Below are 13,555 nucleotides of genomic sequence, written 5' to 3' on the forward strand. Positions count from 1 at the left end.
TTCATTTAATTTGTCTTAAATGAAAAAACACAAAAGAGAACGAAGCAAAGACATACTGATAGGGAATTTAGATTGTGAGCCCCATCGGGGACAGTGATGATAATGTGTGCAAAATGTAAAGCGCTGCGGAATATGTTAGCGCTATATAAAAATAAAAAATAAAGATTATTAAGCAAAAAGCAAAACATTGATCATTTTACACACAACTCCAAAAATGGGCCAGACAAAAGTATTGGCACCCTCAGCCTAATACTTGGTTGCACAACCTTTAGCCAAAATAACTGCGACCAACCGCTTCCGGTAACCATCAATGCGTTTCTTACAATGCTCTGCTGGAATTTTAGACCATTCTTCTTTGGCAAACTGCTCCAGGTCCCTGATATTTTTTTTTTTAAATTCGTTTATTAACGACAAAACAGTAACGTTACAAACATTTTGCATCCAAGATTGTCATACATAAACTGTAACATATATAAATTGCATATTATTAAGTTCAGAATAGAATACAGTTATCATCCATAACCAACATTGTACTGTGATTATTAAAGCTGTTGGATTATTGGTAACACATGAATTTTTACAAATATACTATATCTACGCTAACTACTAACTACTAACTTGTCGCCGTATTCTACAGTAGTCTTCTCTCAATACCTCTACTATACAACAATTCTATAGAGTAAGGTGGGAAGAATTCCACCTGCCCCAGATTTTTTCGAATTTGCCTGGACATCCTCTGTTTTGATACAGTGTGCGCTCATATGGAATGATAGAGTTGACCAGTTCGATCCAAGCTCCCCTAGTTGGGTTTGTACTACCCATCCACCTCAAAGCCAATACCTTTCTTGCCATAAAGAGTGCCTCACGTAAAAAAATATCAGTATAGTGATCCCAATTCTCCTCCTCCCATACTCCAAATATACATACTAGTGGGTCAAGGGGAACCGGGATGGACAACAGTGTTGTAAGTAGTGAAGTCACCTCCCTCCAGTATTGAAAAACAGGACAGCACCATATCATGTGAATGAAGTCTGCATCTAAGGAGTGACAACGCATACATTCTGATGTTTGAAATCGACCCATTCTAAAAAGCCGTGTCGGAGTTAAATACGATTGATGCATTATGTATAGTTGAGTCATTCTGTTATTAACTGATGGGGATACTTTGGTTGGGGATTCAAGAATGTCCTCCCATTCCTCCCCCTGCATATTAGAAAGAAGTCCCTCCCACTTCCCCCTAAAGGTACCTTCACACATAACGATATTGTTAACGATATCGTTGCTATTTGTGACGTAGCAACGATATCGTTAATGAAATCGTTCTGTGTGACAGCGACCAACGATCAGGCCCCTGCTGGGAGATCGTTGGTCGCTGAACAAAGTCCAGAACTTTATTTCGTCGCTGGACTCCCTGGAGACATCGCTGGATCGGCGTGTGTGACACCGATCCAGCGATGTCTTCACTGGTAACCAGGGTAAACATCGGGTAACTAAGCGCAGGGCCGCGCTTAGTAACCCGATGTTTACCCTGGTTACCATGCTAAAAGTAAAAAAAAACAAACACTAGATACTTACCTACCGCTGTCTGTCCTCCAGCGCTGTGCTCTGCTCTCCTCCTGTACTGTCTGTGAGCCGGAAAGCAGAGCGGTGACGTCACCGCTCTGCTTTCCGGCTCACAGACAGTACAGGAGGAGAGCAGAGAAGCAGAGCGCAGCGCTGGAGGACAGACAGCTGTAGGTAAGTATCTAGTGTTTGTTTTTTTTTACTTTTAGCATGGTAACCAGGGTAAACATCGGGTTACTAAGCGCGGCCCTGCGCTTAGTTACCCGATGTTTACCCTGGTTACCGGCATCGTTGGTCGCTGGAGAGCGGTCTGTGTGACAGCTCTCCAGCGACCAAACAGCGACGCTGCAGCGATCCGAATCGTTGTCGGTATCGCTGCAGCGTCGCTTAATGTGAAGGGGCCTTAACAGAGTTAACAGTAGATGCGTCTCCCGAAGATAGCATGTAAGTATATAGAGAGGAGATAAGACCCTGGGGTCCCTGTGACTTGAGAATTCCTATCAAGGGTAAAGAGGATATAGCGCGACCTGTACCTGACTGTCTCATATGTGATTGTACGGCTGACCTTAACTGTAAATATCGAAAGAACTGGGATCTTTGTATACCATGCTTGATCTGCAACTGTTCAAAAGACATGAAGGACCCCCCATCATACAAATCACCTATTGAGGAGATACCATGCCCGAGCCAAAAGTCAGTAGATGGGTGGCTCAGCAGAGTTGGGAAATAACTATTTCTCCACAGGGGCATCTCCGCCACGATATCCGTGAATCTTACAATTTTTTTAATCTGCCTCCAAACCGATCTCGCCAGGCGATGTAAAGGAAGCATACGAGGGATATTAATTTTCTCCAGTTCTAGAAAAGCCAGCGGATAGTTTGTTTGAGCTACATGGAGAAGATGGCTTTCTGAATTCGGAAGGTGACTATCGGGCATCCACTTATTCAGAGCCTTAACTTGACCAGCCAAATAATATAAATAGAAATCTGGTAGCGCCGCCCCGCCTCCCGACTTTGGTCTTTGTAGCGTGGATAGCTTAAGTTTGGGCCTAGATTTCCCCCATATGAAAGATGTAATCTGAGAGTTCAAATTTGTAAAAAAGGATTTAGGAATTAACACAGCACTATGTTGAAGACAGTAACTAAGCTTGGGGAGCACTATCATCTTGACTAAATTAATGCGGCCGGCTACAGATAACGGTAGTTTACTCCAAGCTGTGAATTTAAGTTTAACTAGTTCTGACAGCGGGAATATATTAAGTTGTAGATCAAGTCTACTGCTCTGAGAGATATATATGCCCAAGTATTTAAAGCTGGGTACAATAGGGAGGGAGGAGAGAGCCCCAAGGCCAGGCGATGGAGCATGAGAGAGGGGCATCAACGCTGATTTATCCCAGTTTATATACAGGCCTGAGTGTCTACTAAATATATCTATTGTGTCTATCACCCGCGGTAGTGTTACCTCCACCTCATCCATAAATATCACCATATCGTCAGCGTATAGACCAACCGTGTCCACCCGATCAGCGATATTTATACCTTTAATCTCGATAGAGGATCTTATGCGTATCGCCAAGGCCTCAATCGCAAGGGCGAAGAGGGCCGGGGAGAGAGGGCACCCCTGTCGGGTCCCTCTAGATAGTGAGAAAGACTTAGAAGTGGAGCCATTAACAACTATACGAGCCCTAGGTTTCATATACAATAGGCCTACCCACTTCAAAAAATTATCTCCGAAGCCATATTTTTCCAAACATGCTAGAAGGAAGGGCCACTCAAGAGAGTCAAAGGCCTTAGCTGCATCCAGTGACGCCAATGCCCAGGTGTTATCTGGTACCAATGAGCTGTACTGTACCACTGACTGGACCCGTCTGATGTTAATAGAGGTATTTTTACCCGGCATAAAACCCGTTTGGTCTGGATGTACAAGGTCAAGTATGACCGAATTCAATCTTGTGGCTAGAATTTTAGTAAAAACCTTATAATCCACGTTTACCAGCGAGATGGGTCTATATGATCCACACTCCAATGGGTCCTTCCCCTCTGTTTTAAGTAAAATGATGTTTGCCTCGTAGAATGTGTCAGTCATAAAACCCCTCTCACACACCCCCTGGAACACCCTCAACAAAAGCGGTGCCAGTATATCTCTGTACTTTCTATATAGTTCAATGGGAAACCCATCTGGACCCGGGGCCTTCCCAGAGGCCATATCCGTCAAGGCCTTTTCAACTTCCTCCAAAGTAAACTCTGCATCCATAAAGGCCTGCTGAGCCGGGGTCAATAAAGGAAATGTTATATCTGATAGATAATCTAAATTATTAGGAATATCGAAGTCACATTTAGAAGTATATAATGATTTATAATAATCATGAAAGCAGCAAATAATCTCCTCATTCGAGGACGCCAATGACCCATCTGGTGTTCGAATCTGCAATACAGTGTTGGAGACATTATGTTGGCGCACCAAAAAAGCCAAAAATTTGCTGGCCTGGTTTCCCATTTCGAAATAGGATTGGCGAGTAAAAAATAGTTTACGTTTAGATTTAGTATCTTTATATTGAACATATAGCCTCTGGGAAGTTAGCCACTCAAGTCTATTACCACTGGTTGGGTCAGATATATATGCGGACTCTGAGTTCTTTAGTCTTTGTTCCACCTCATCATCCTCCCGTGAGGTCACCCTTTTAATATAAGATATTGTAGAGGATAGACACCCCCTCAGATATGCCTTAAGGGTATCCCAAAATATATTAGTATTCTGGGGCTCCGGGTGGGATAAAATGAAGCTCTGTAGTTGGTCCACAGTTCTATCATTGGAATCTATCAACTTGAGCCAAAATGGATTCAATTTCCAGACTATACCGCCATTTGATTGCCCAAATTTAAGTTTAAGAACAACCGTGCTGTGGTCAGATATTCCCCTATTACCATGCTCAACACTATCTATCCATGTTGCCAACCCCGCTGATCCGAATATATAATCTAGGCGGGAAAGGGATCGTCTGGTAGATGAATGACAGGTATAGCCTCTCTCCCCTGGAATGGCGCACTCTCCATAGATCCACCCAACCACTACCTTCCATAAATGAAGCTAATTGGGATAAAGTTTGAGAGGAGGGCTCCCCCACCACGTCATCATCTAATCTCAGCCTATCTAAGCGAGTATCCATGACTAGATTAAAGTCCCCCATACAGATGATGTTTGCATCTGGAAAGCTCCAAGGCAAAGCTCATTGCCATTCGGAGTATTGATAGATTAGCTGGAGGAGGATTGTAGACACATAAGATGACGTATTCACGAGAATTGATTAACGCATTCACAAATACAAATCGACCCTCAGAGTCTCTCCTCGCCTCCCTCACCTCCCATATAACGTCTTTATGAACTAACAGTGAGACCCCCCTTGAGTAGCTGGTATGAAATGCGTGTATGGACCATTGCACCCACGGCTTTTGTACACACCGGGCTGTGTCTCTGGTCAAATGTGTCTCAACCAATGCTACAATATGTGGGTGATAGCGCTTGATCTGTGAGAACACCTTAATCTTTTTCCGGGGAGATTTGATACCGCGCACATTCCAGGTCATGTATATTATTTCCGACCCCATACTAACACAACATTATATGATAAGCAATAATTGTCCAGGCAAAACTTAGAGGTAGCACGTAGAGGTTGAGAGATCCATTGACGGCGAGTCTGTCTACAAAACAGATAAAACAAACATAGAAAAGAGAACAAACCAAAAAACCAAACAATGTAGGAGCATACTCCCATGCTCCTATTATCAAGTGAAATCGGGGATACCCTCGCCAAAAAATTAAGCGTTCGGTATTGTTAGCAGGATAGGCACCCACATGGAGAGCTTCATTATATAGTCATCCACTCAAAAGTTTTAGGATGTCTTCATACTGGACCCTTCATGGACCCGCAGCCACTCAGCCGCGTCCTCCGGATTGGTGAAAAATATCGAGGAACCCTCATGAACAATTCGCAAGCGGGCAGGATAGAGCATGGAATATATAACGTTCCGATCTCTGAGTCGTTTCTTAATATCCGGGAACCGTGCTCGTTGTTTCTGAAGCTCCATGGAAAAGTCTGGGAAGATCGAGATTGTGGCATTGTGGAACTTGATATGACTTTTTTGCCGTGCTAGGCGTAGAATGGCGTCCCTATCTCTACAATTGAGGATGCGTGCCAGGAACGGCCTCGGAGGAGCTCCAGGGGGGAGGGGTCTCGTGGGGACCCTATGGGCCCTCTCCACAGAGAAGGTTGAGGAAAATTCGCCTTCCAAAGAGGTTTTAAGCCAGTTCTCCAGAAATTCTTCAGGCCGCTGACCCTCCGAGTGCTCCGGCAGCCCAATAATACGAATGTTGTTCCGACGCATCCTGTTCTCCAGGTCATCCGCTTTTTGTTTCCAGGCATTAATGGAACCCGCCACTTTTGTCAGTTTAGCCTCCATGGGTGTAATAGTATCTTCTATCTGTGACACTCTCGTTTCCACCTCCACAATACGTCCTCCCATGGTCTGCATGTCTAGTCTCAGGCGACCCACCTCAGTGTGTACATCCTCTATTTTTTCGGTAAGAGAGGATCTGGTTAAGGAGATGGCCTGCATTAGTTGTTCAGAGGCTTGTTTAAGGGTTAATTCCTCCTGTACCCCTTCCTCATTACTAATAGAAGGCGGACCCTTACGCTGGACCTGCGCAGGGGTATTTCTGAGTGTCCGTCCACTATCCATAGTTCCTCTCTAGCGAATTTTTTCAATTTATCAGACGCCCCCAATCCTTTGGGGTGGTGCATTTGAATAAGGATGAAAGGCAGCAGAGTAGTTGAGATTATAATCCGAAGCAGTGCCCAGTTACAGTCACAGTATAGTATATTAGCAGAGTCGGCAGAGGCAGTTAATGTGGTGTTATGGGGGGACCACAGGAATATATAAAGTAATTATGACTGCAGGCGCAGCAGCGCTCAGAGTTCAACAGGTTCTCTGCACCAGGGGAGGGGGGGAGGACCACAACAGCGGCAGAAGCAGCAGGGGGGAGGGGTGCCAGACCCTCCAAATCAAGTGCACTAACAGGGAAGGTGTCTTAAAATAAGGGAACGTGGGACCCAATTTTCCAGGGCACTCACCGTTCGCTCCCTGATGTACTGCAGAATGTGTATCCACCTCCCAGACAGCGCTGTATGTGTGGTGCACAGCGCCACGTCCCCTCTCACCAGAGCGCGCGCTTGTGTTGACCGCTGCCCCGCCGGTACCGCCGTCCACAGTTCCCCAGCTCCAGCGCACCTGGGCTCAAGCGCCGACTCCGCAGTCTCTCAGAGCCCTCCGAAGCCTAGGAGGGAGTCCCGGGAGATAATGAGGGCCGACGCCGCTCTGTATCTCCTCAGAGTGCGCTCTCAAAATGGCCGCTGTCAGCACATGAGTCTCCCGCTCCGGCGGGTTTTACTGGTTTCCCGCTCCTCTCCGGACTCCGCAGCGCTCCCCGCAGTGACCTGGCACCTTCCAGGACCCAGTGAGGGGCACAAAATGTGAGCAGTCCACACTATGGGGGATTTGAGCGGCAGGATGATGGCAGGATAACGGGAGCTCATCCAAGGCACGTCTTCTCGCTCCAACTACATAGCCACGCCCCCCCCAGGTCCCTGATATTTGAAGGGTGCCTTCTCCAAACTGCCATTTTTAGATCTCTCCACAGGTGTTCTATGGGATTCAGGTCTGGACACATTGCTGGCCACCTTAGAAGTCTCCAGTGCTTTCTCTCAAACCATTTTCTAGTGCTTTTTGAAGTGTGTTTTGGGTCATTGTCCTGCTGGAAGACCCATGACCTCTGAGGGAGACCCAGCTTTCTCACACTGGGCCCTACATTATGCTGCAAAATTTGTTGGTAGTCTTCAGACTTCATAATGCCATGCACACGGTCAAGCAGTCCAGTGCCAGAGGCAGCAAAGCAACCCCAAAACATCAGGGAACCTCCGCCATGTTTGACTGTAGGGACCGTGTTCTTTTCTTTGAATGCCTCTTTTTTCCTCCTGTAAACTCTATGTTGATGCCTTTGCCCAAAAAGCTCTACTTTTTTTTCTCATCTGACCAGAGAACATTCTTCCAAAACGTTTTAGGATTTTTCAGGTAAGTTTTGGCAAACTCCAGCCTGGCTTTTTTATGTCTCGGGGTAAGAAGTGGGGTCTTCCTGGGTCTCCTACCATACAGTCCCTTTTCATTCAGACGCTGACGGATAGTACGGGTTGACACTGTTGTACCCTCGGACTGCAGGGCAGCTTGAACTTGTTTAGATGTTAGTCGAGGTTCTTTATCCAACATCCGCACAATCTTGCGTTGAAATCTCTTGTCAATTTTTCTTTTCCGTCCACATCTAGGGAGGTTAGCCACAGTGCCATGGGCTTTAAACTTCTTGATGACACTGCGCACGGTAGACACAGGAACATTCAGGTCTTTGGAGATGGACTTGTAGCCTTGAGATTGCTCATGCTTCCTCACAATTTGGTTTCTCAAGTCCTCAGACAGTTCTTTGGTCTTCTTTCTTTTCTCCATGCTCAATGTGGTACACACAAGGACACAGGACAGAGGTTGAGTCAACTTTAATCCATGTCAACTGGCTGCAAGTGTGATTTAGTTATTGCCAACACCTGTTAGGCGCCACAGGTAAGTTACAGATGCTGTTAATTACACCAATTAAAGAAGCATCACATGATTTTTCGGACAGTGCCAATACTTTTGTCCACCCCCTTTTTTATTTTTGGAGTGGAATTATATCCAATTTGGCTTTAGGACAATACTTTCGTGTTTTTTTTTCATTTAAGACAAATTAAATGAAGATAATAATAACAAAGAATTTTTGTTTGCAATCATTTTCAGGAAGAAAATTAGTATTATCTGACAAAATTGCAGGGGTGTCAATACTTTTGGCCATGACTGTAGGAGCAGTATTATAGAAGTTTTATTATTGTACATAGGAGCAGTATTATAGTAGTTATGTTCTTGTAAATAGAGGCAGTACAGTATTATATCAGTTATGTATATGCACAAGAATACCGTAATTATTAAAAAATGACGTTTCCTCATATGTTTGTTTAGAAATCAGTTGGGACTTGTAGTTCCATAAAATCTAGAATCACTCCTGAGTCCTGATATTCTGGGACCTCTATATCGATTTAGAGTATATATGAAGCATGTAGCCGCTGTAAGAACCACTTGGTCCTTGAGCTGTTGATGGAAAATGTGCATAATTTCCCCGTTTCTGCCCTGCTCCAGGAACTTTGTGACTGTACTGACAAGTGACAGCCAAGGATGGTGATCCTGTATCTCGTTCTGTTAGACGAGCGGTCCATCCTGGCGTGCGCTTTATCTGCTCAGACAGACGACTCCTGCTCGCCCCCTCAGACACCACTCTCATGGTAGCACAATAACGAGGTCCCTGAATGCTTCTTGCTTTGTCACAACAATTACTTCCCTGCTGAAATCATGTCCTACAGATAATCTGAGCGTAATGTGAACCTACAACTGCGCAAGACAGTGATGAGCTTATTTCCATAGTACATCTCCAGGTGGGTGTAAACTCCTGAGGGCGGATATTAGTTATTGTTCAAAATCTGCACCAGTATTTTCATGCGCCCTAGATTTTTTTCTGTGCTAATGTTTTTTTTTTGTCCATCTCGAAATAATTTTTAAAGAGTACTGTGATTCCTTATACCCGCCACCTGTCACCCCCAAAATGGAAGTTGAGCTAAGCCCACAGGCATCAGGGGCTAATCTACAGCATTCTGTAATGCTGTAGATAAGCCCCCGATGTATCCTGAAAGATGAGAAAAAGAGGTTAGATTATACTCACCTGGGCGGTCCGGTCTGATGGGTGTCGCGGTCTGTTCCCATCTTCTTACGATGACGTCCTCTTCTTGTCTTCACGCTGCAGCTCCGGCGCACTTCTCTGTCCTGTTGAGGGCAGAGCAAAGTACTGCAGTGCGCAGTTGCTGGGCCTCTCTGACCTTTCCCGGCGCCTGCGCACTGCAGTACTTTGCTCTGCCCTCAACAGAACCCACATAACCCACTTGGTTTCCACTCTATCTTGTTTCTAGCACTTCACAACATCACCGAACCTTATTTTTTCTGACATTCTCAGATCTGCTGTATTTGTTCCCTTTACCCTACATATTTGGCCTGAAATTGCAGCGTAATGGTTTCAGGGAAATGGAAAAGTGTAGTGGGAATTTATAATATTAATGACTATGTAAATGAAGACAAAGGCCGACAGTAATAGAAGTTCACAGACTAGCTGGCGAATCGCTGGCGAATTTTCTGTCGTCTTACCGCTCTTCCCTGCTGATTCTTTTCAGATTCTGTCGGCACCAGTCTATTATCGGGAACATTGCTGAGGATTCTGCGCTTGGATTGCTGAGGCGTCCACAATGAAGCACTTCATGAAGTGAGTAATCGCCTCTGTGGTTTCATGTTACCGCTGCTAGGTTTTTTAGGATGTACCTGTTGCTTACGGAGAATGGAGGGAGCCGTACTGTGAGGGTTTATGAGCACGTTCCATCACTGAGGCCGGTAACATTTCATTCATTCCGCCATGTTCCTTCCTTCTATCATTGAAGAGTTAAATAAAATGTTCTTGCTTAATTTCTGGATTGATCTAGATTAAAAAAAAAAACTCAAAGAGGCTGTCCAATTAAGAAAACCCATTATAATATACGCTTTATGGGAATTCATAATTAATAGAGGAGGGTCCTCATCTCCAGAAAACGACCTATTGTTTAAATCTAAGTATCTTATTAATGTTCTCCATCATTGTAATCCTGTCTGCAGTGATAATGAGACTGCTGAAAAGTCTCCTGTAACGATCAGGAAGTATGAATCTAGTATAAGATTGGGAGGCCTGTGTTGTTTGTAAAAAAAAAAAAAAAAATTACCGTATATACTTGAATATAAGCCGACCCCCCTAATTTTGCCACAAAAAACTGGGAAAACTTAATGACTCGAGTATAAGCCTAGGGTGGGAAATGCAGCAGCTACCGGTAAATGTCAAAAGTAAAAATAGATACCAATAAAAGTAAAATTAATTGAGACATCAGTAGGATAAGTGTTTTTGAATATCCATATTGAATCAGGGCCCCATATAATGCTCCATACAGTTTATGATGGCCCCATAAGATGCTCCATATTAAAATATGCCCCATATAATCCTGCATAAAGGTTAATAATGGCCCCATAAGATGCTCCATAGACATATTTGCCCAATATAATGCTGCACAAATGTTGATTATGGCCCCATAAGATGCTCCATAAAGACACTTGCCCCATATAGTTCTGCACAAACGTTATGGCCCCATAAGATGCTCCATACAGACACTTGCCCCATTTGCTGTTGCTGCGATAAAAAAAAAAAAAATCACATACTCACCTCTCCGTCACTCAGGCCCCCGGCACTTTCAATATTCACCTGACTTCGTTCCGACGCCGCTCCATCTTTAGCACTGACGTTGAGGCAGTGCTCTAACCTGAGCGTCACTGCAGAAGATGCTGAAGAGACAGAGCGGCGGCTGGAACGAGGAGCAGGTGACTATCGCGCAGCACTGCGCTCCCCTCCCCATTATCCTCACCTGGTCCTGGCGCTGTGCAGTCCCTGCTTCCCCGGCGCTGCTTCTTCCTCTACTGAGCGGTCACCGTTACCGCTCATTACAGTAATGAATATACGGCTCCACCCTTATGGGAGGTGGAGCCGCATATTCATTACTGTAATGAGCGGTACCATGTGACCGCTCAGTACCGGAAGAAGCTGGGGAGCCGGGGAAAAGACGTGCAGGGACCGCGCCAGGAGCAGGTGAGTATAATTAGACAACCCCGCACCCCCTCCCCTGCCGACCTCTGGGTATAACCCGAGTATAAGCTGAGAGGGGACTTTCAGCCCCAATAATGGGCTGAAAATCTCGGCTTATACTCGAGTATATACGGTATATTTAGCGTAAAAACCCCACAACATGTTTTCTTTAAACGGACATTATGTAATACTTTCTTTTGCCTGTAGTGGCGCTGCAGGAAAATTGAACATTAACTAACAGGTTTTTCTATTCGCCACGACAGCACCCACTAGAGAGAGGGGATCCGCCCCTAGGAACAGGAAACCTACAGAGAGATAAAAGGGGCGGCCCCCCCTCGCTCCTCACTAAAGAATATTTCTTTGAAGACGGTTTTGTTAGTGGCATTAGTCTCTGCCAGAAGAGTGAGCGATCTCCATGCATTATCTATAGATCCTCCCTTTTTTACGGTAACATCAGGTAGGATACTTTTAAAAACAGATCCTTGTTATCTCCCTAAGGTGGCTTCTACCTTTCATGGATCCCAGGAGATCTTGTTACCCACCTTTTATGAGAACCACTCAACTCCAGAAGAAGAAAGACTTCACACCCTAGATGTAAAAAGGTCTGTCCTAGCCTATTTAGAGAGAACTAGGGACTGGAGGAAGAGTAGGGCTCTCTTTGTGTCTTTCCAGGGTAAAACCAAGGGTGCCGGAGTCACAAAGAACACATTATCTCGCTGGATCAGAGAGGCCATAATCTTGGCGTATAAAGCTGGAGGGAAAGATCCTCCAATGCATGTCGGAGCGCACTCTACAAGAGCATTGTCGACTTCCTGGGCAGGAAGGGCGAATGTGCCAATAGACCTTATATGTAAGGCTGCAACTTGGTCTTCACCAAATACCTTCTATAAACATTATAGATTAGATCTATCTTCTGCTTCTGATCTAACTTTTGGTGTATCGGTCATTGACTCAGTAAACCCACCCAGTCTATAGTCTCTGCAATTCTCTCTAGTGGGTGCTGTCGTGGCGAATAGAAAATACCGGATTACGTACCGGTAATGCTCTTTTATAGAGCCCACGACAGCACCCGTTCACATCCCTCCCTTTTCTGTATATAGTTGCACATGGTGCTTGTTTGGTGAGGTGTAAATATTAGAAAGATATAATATAAGGTTGTAAATATGTATATATATGTATATACCTGAACCTGTTAACTAAAACTTGGCGGCGGTTCCTCCTATTCTCTGTAAAACAACTGAGGAGCGAGGGGGGGCCGCCCCTTTTATCTCTCTGTAGGTTTCCTCCTGTTCCTAGGGGCGGATCCCCTCTCTCTAGTGGTTGCTGTCGTGGGCTCTATAAAAGAGCATTACCGGTACGTAATCCGGTATTTTGCACAAATTGAAACTGACCGCTCGGAATCCTGGCAGAAGGGGGACAGTTTGTTTCTTTTCGCCTACAGTGGTGCTGTAGGGTAGCTGGACACTTACCATCAGGTCTTCTCAAGCACCGATCGCTGGGGCTCTCAACAAGTTATCAGTGTTGTGAAGGAATGTTCTAACAAGTAGTGATTGACCAAAACGGAGAAACTTTTTATTACCAGCAGGACAGAAAATTGCAGCTCTCTAATACACTTTTACAGTCAGTGAATGGAAGCTCATTGTGGCCACAAGAAAGCGATAATCATACTGTCGGCCACATTCCAACTAGACTGTTTCTTATCTAGCTATGTTTAGTCGAAACCATACCAAGAAAAAGATGACATAAGGTGTAAAATAGAGTATAAAAAAACAATACTTTATTGATTAAAACATTAGTAACCATCAATGATTGGAGACAATAAAACAAACAAAACCAGCTGAGTGTCACAAAACAATGGCAGGAGACAGGTTAGTGAGAGGTCCTAGTACATGATCCAACAATAAATGGGATAAAGCCCACTCCCATATAATTGGAAGTAAGTGGTAAGAACAAAAGTTACCAAAACTAGCAACATGCAGAGTAATCACCAAACATAACATGTATGAGCGGCCAGCAAATGTGATCCCAAATGGTTACGCTGCCGCTGTTTATACCACTGTTAATACCACTTGCATAGTAATACTGTGGGCATAACAAAGTCAATAAATAACCATGAGGCTTACCCACTGCAATGTAGGGACCTTCCACGAACCTGCCTCCG

General features: G+C 44.8%; 1 protein-coding gene across 4 annotated transcripts in view; it reads left to right on the plus strand.

Annotated features, from left to right (window-relative positions):
* The window catches only part of ELMOD1 (ELMO domain containing 1), a 144,292-nt gene that overhangs the window by 43,014 nt on the left and 87,723 nt on the right, over positions 1–13,555 (plus strand). For all 4 annotated transcript variants that reach the window (XM_069759129.1, XM_069759131.1, XM_069759132.1 and 1 more), the window contains exon 2: positions 9,911–9,999. In XM_069759129.1, coding sequence (XP_069615230.1) covers positions 9,983–9,999 — 17 coding nt within the window. In that variant the 5' untranslated portion in view covers positions 9,911–9,982. The remainder of the gene's footprint in view (positions 1–9,910; positions 10,000–13,555) is intronic.

This window comes from Ranitomeya imitator, chromosome 3, assembly GCF_032444005.1.
Source record: "Ranitomeya imitator isolate aRanImi1 chromosome 3, aRanImi1.pri, whole genome shotgun sequence".
NCBI lineage: Eukaryota > Metazoa > Chordata > Amphibia > Anura > Dendrobatidae > Ranitomeya > Ranitomeya imitator.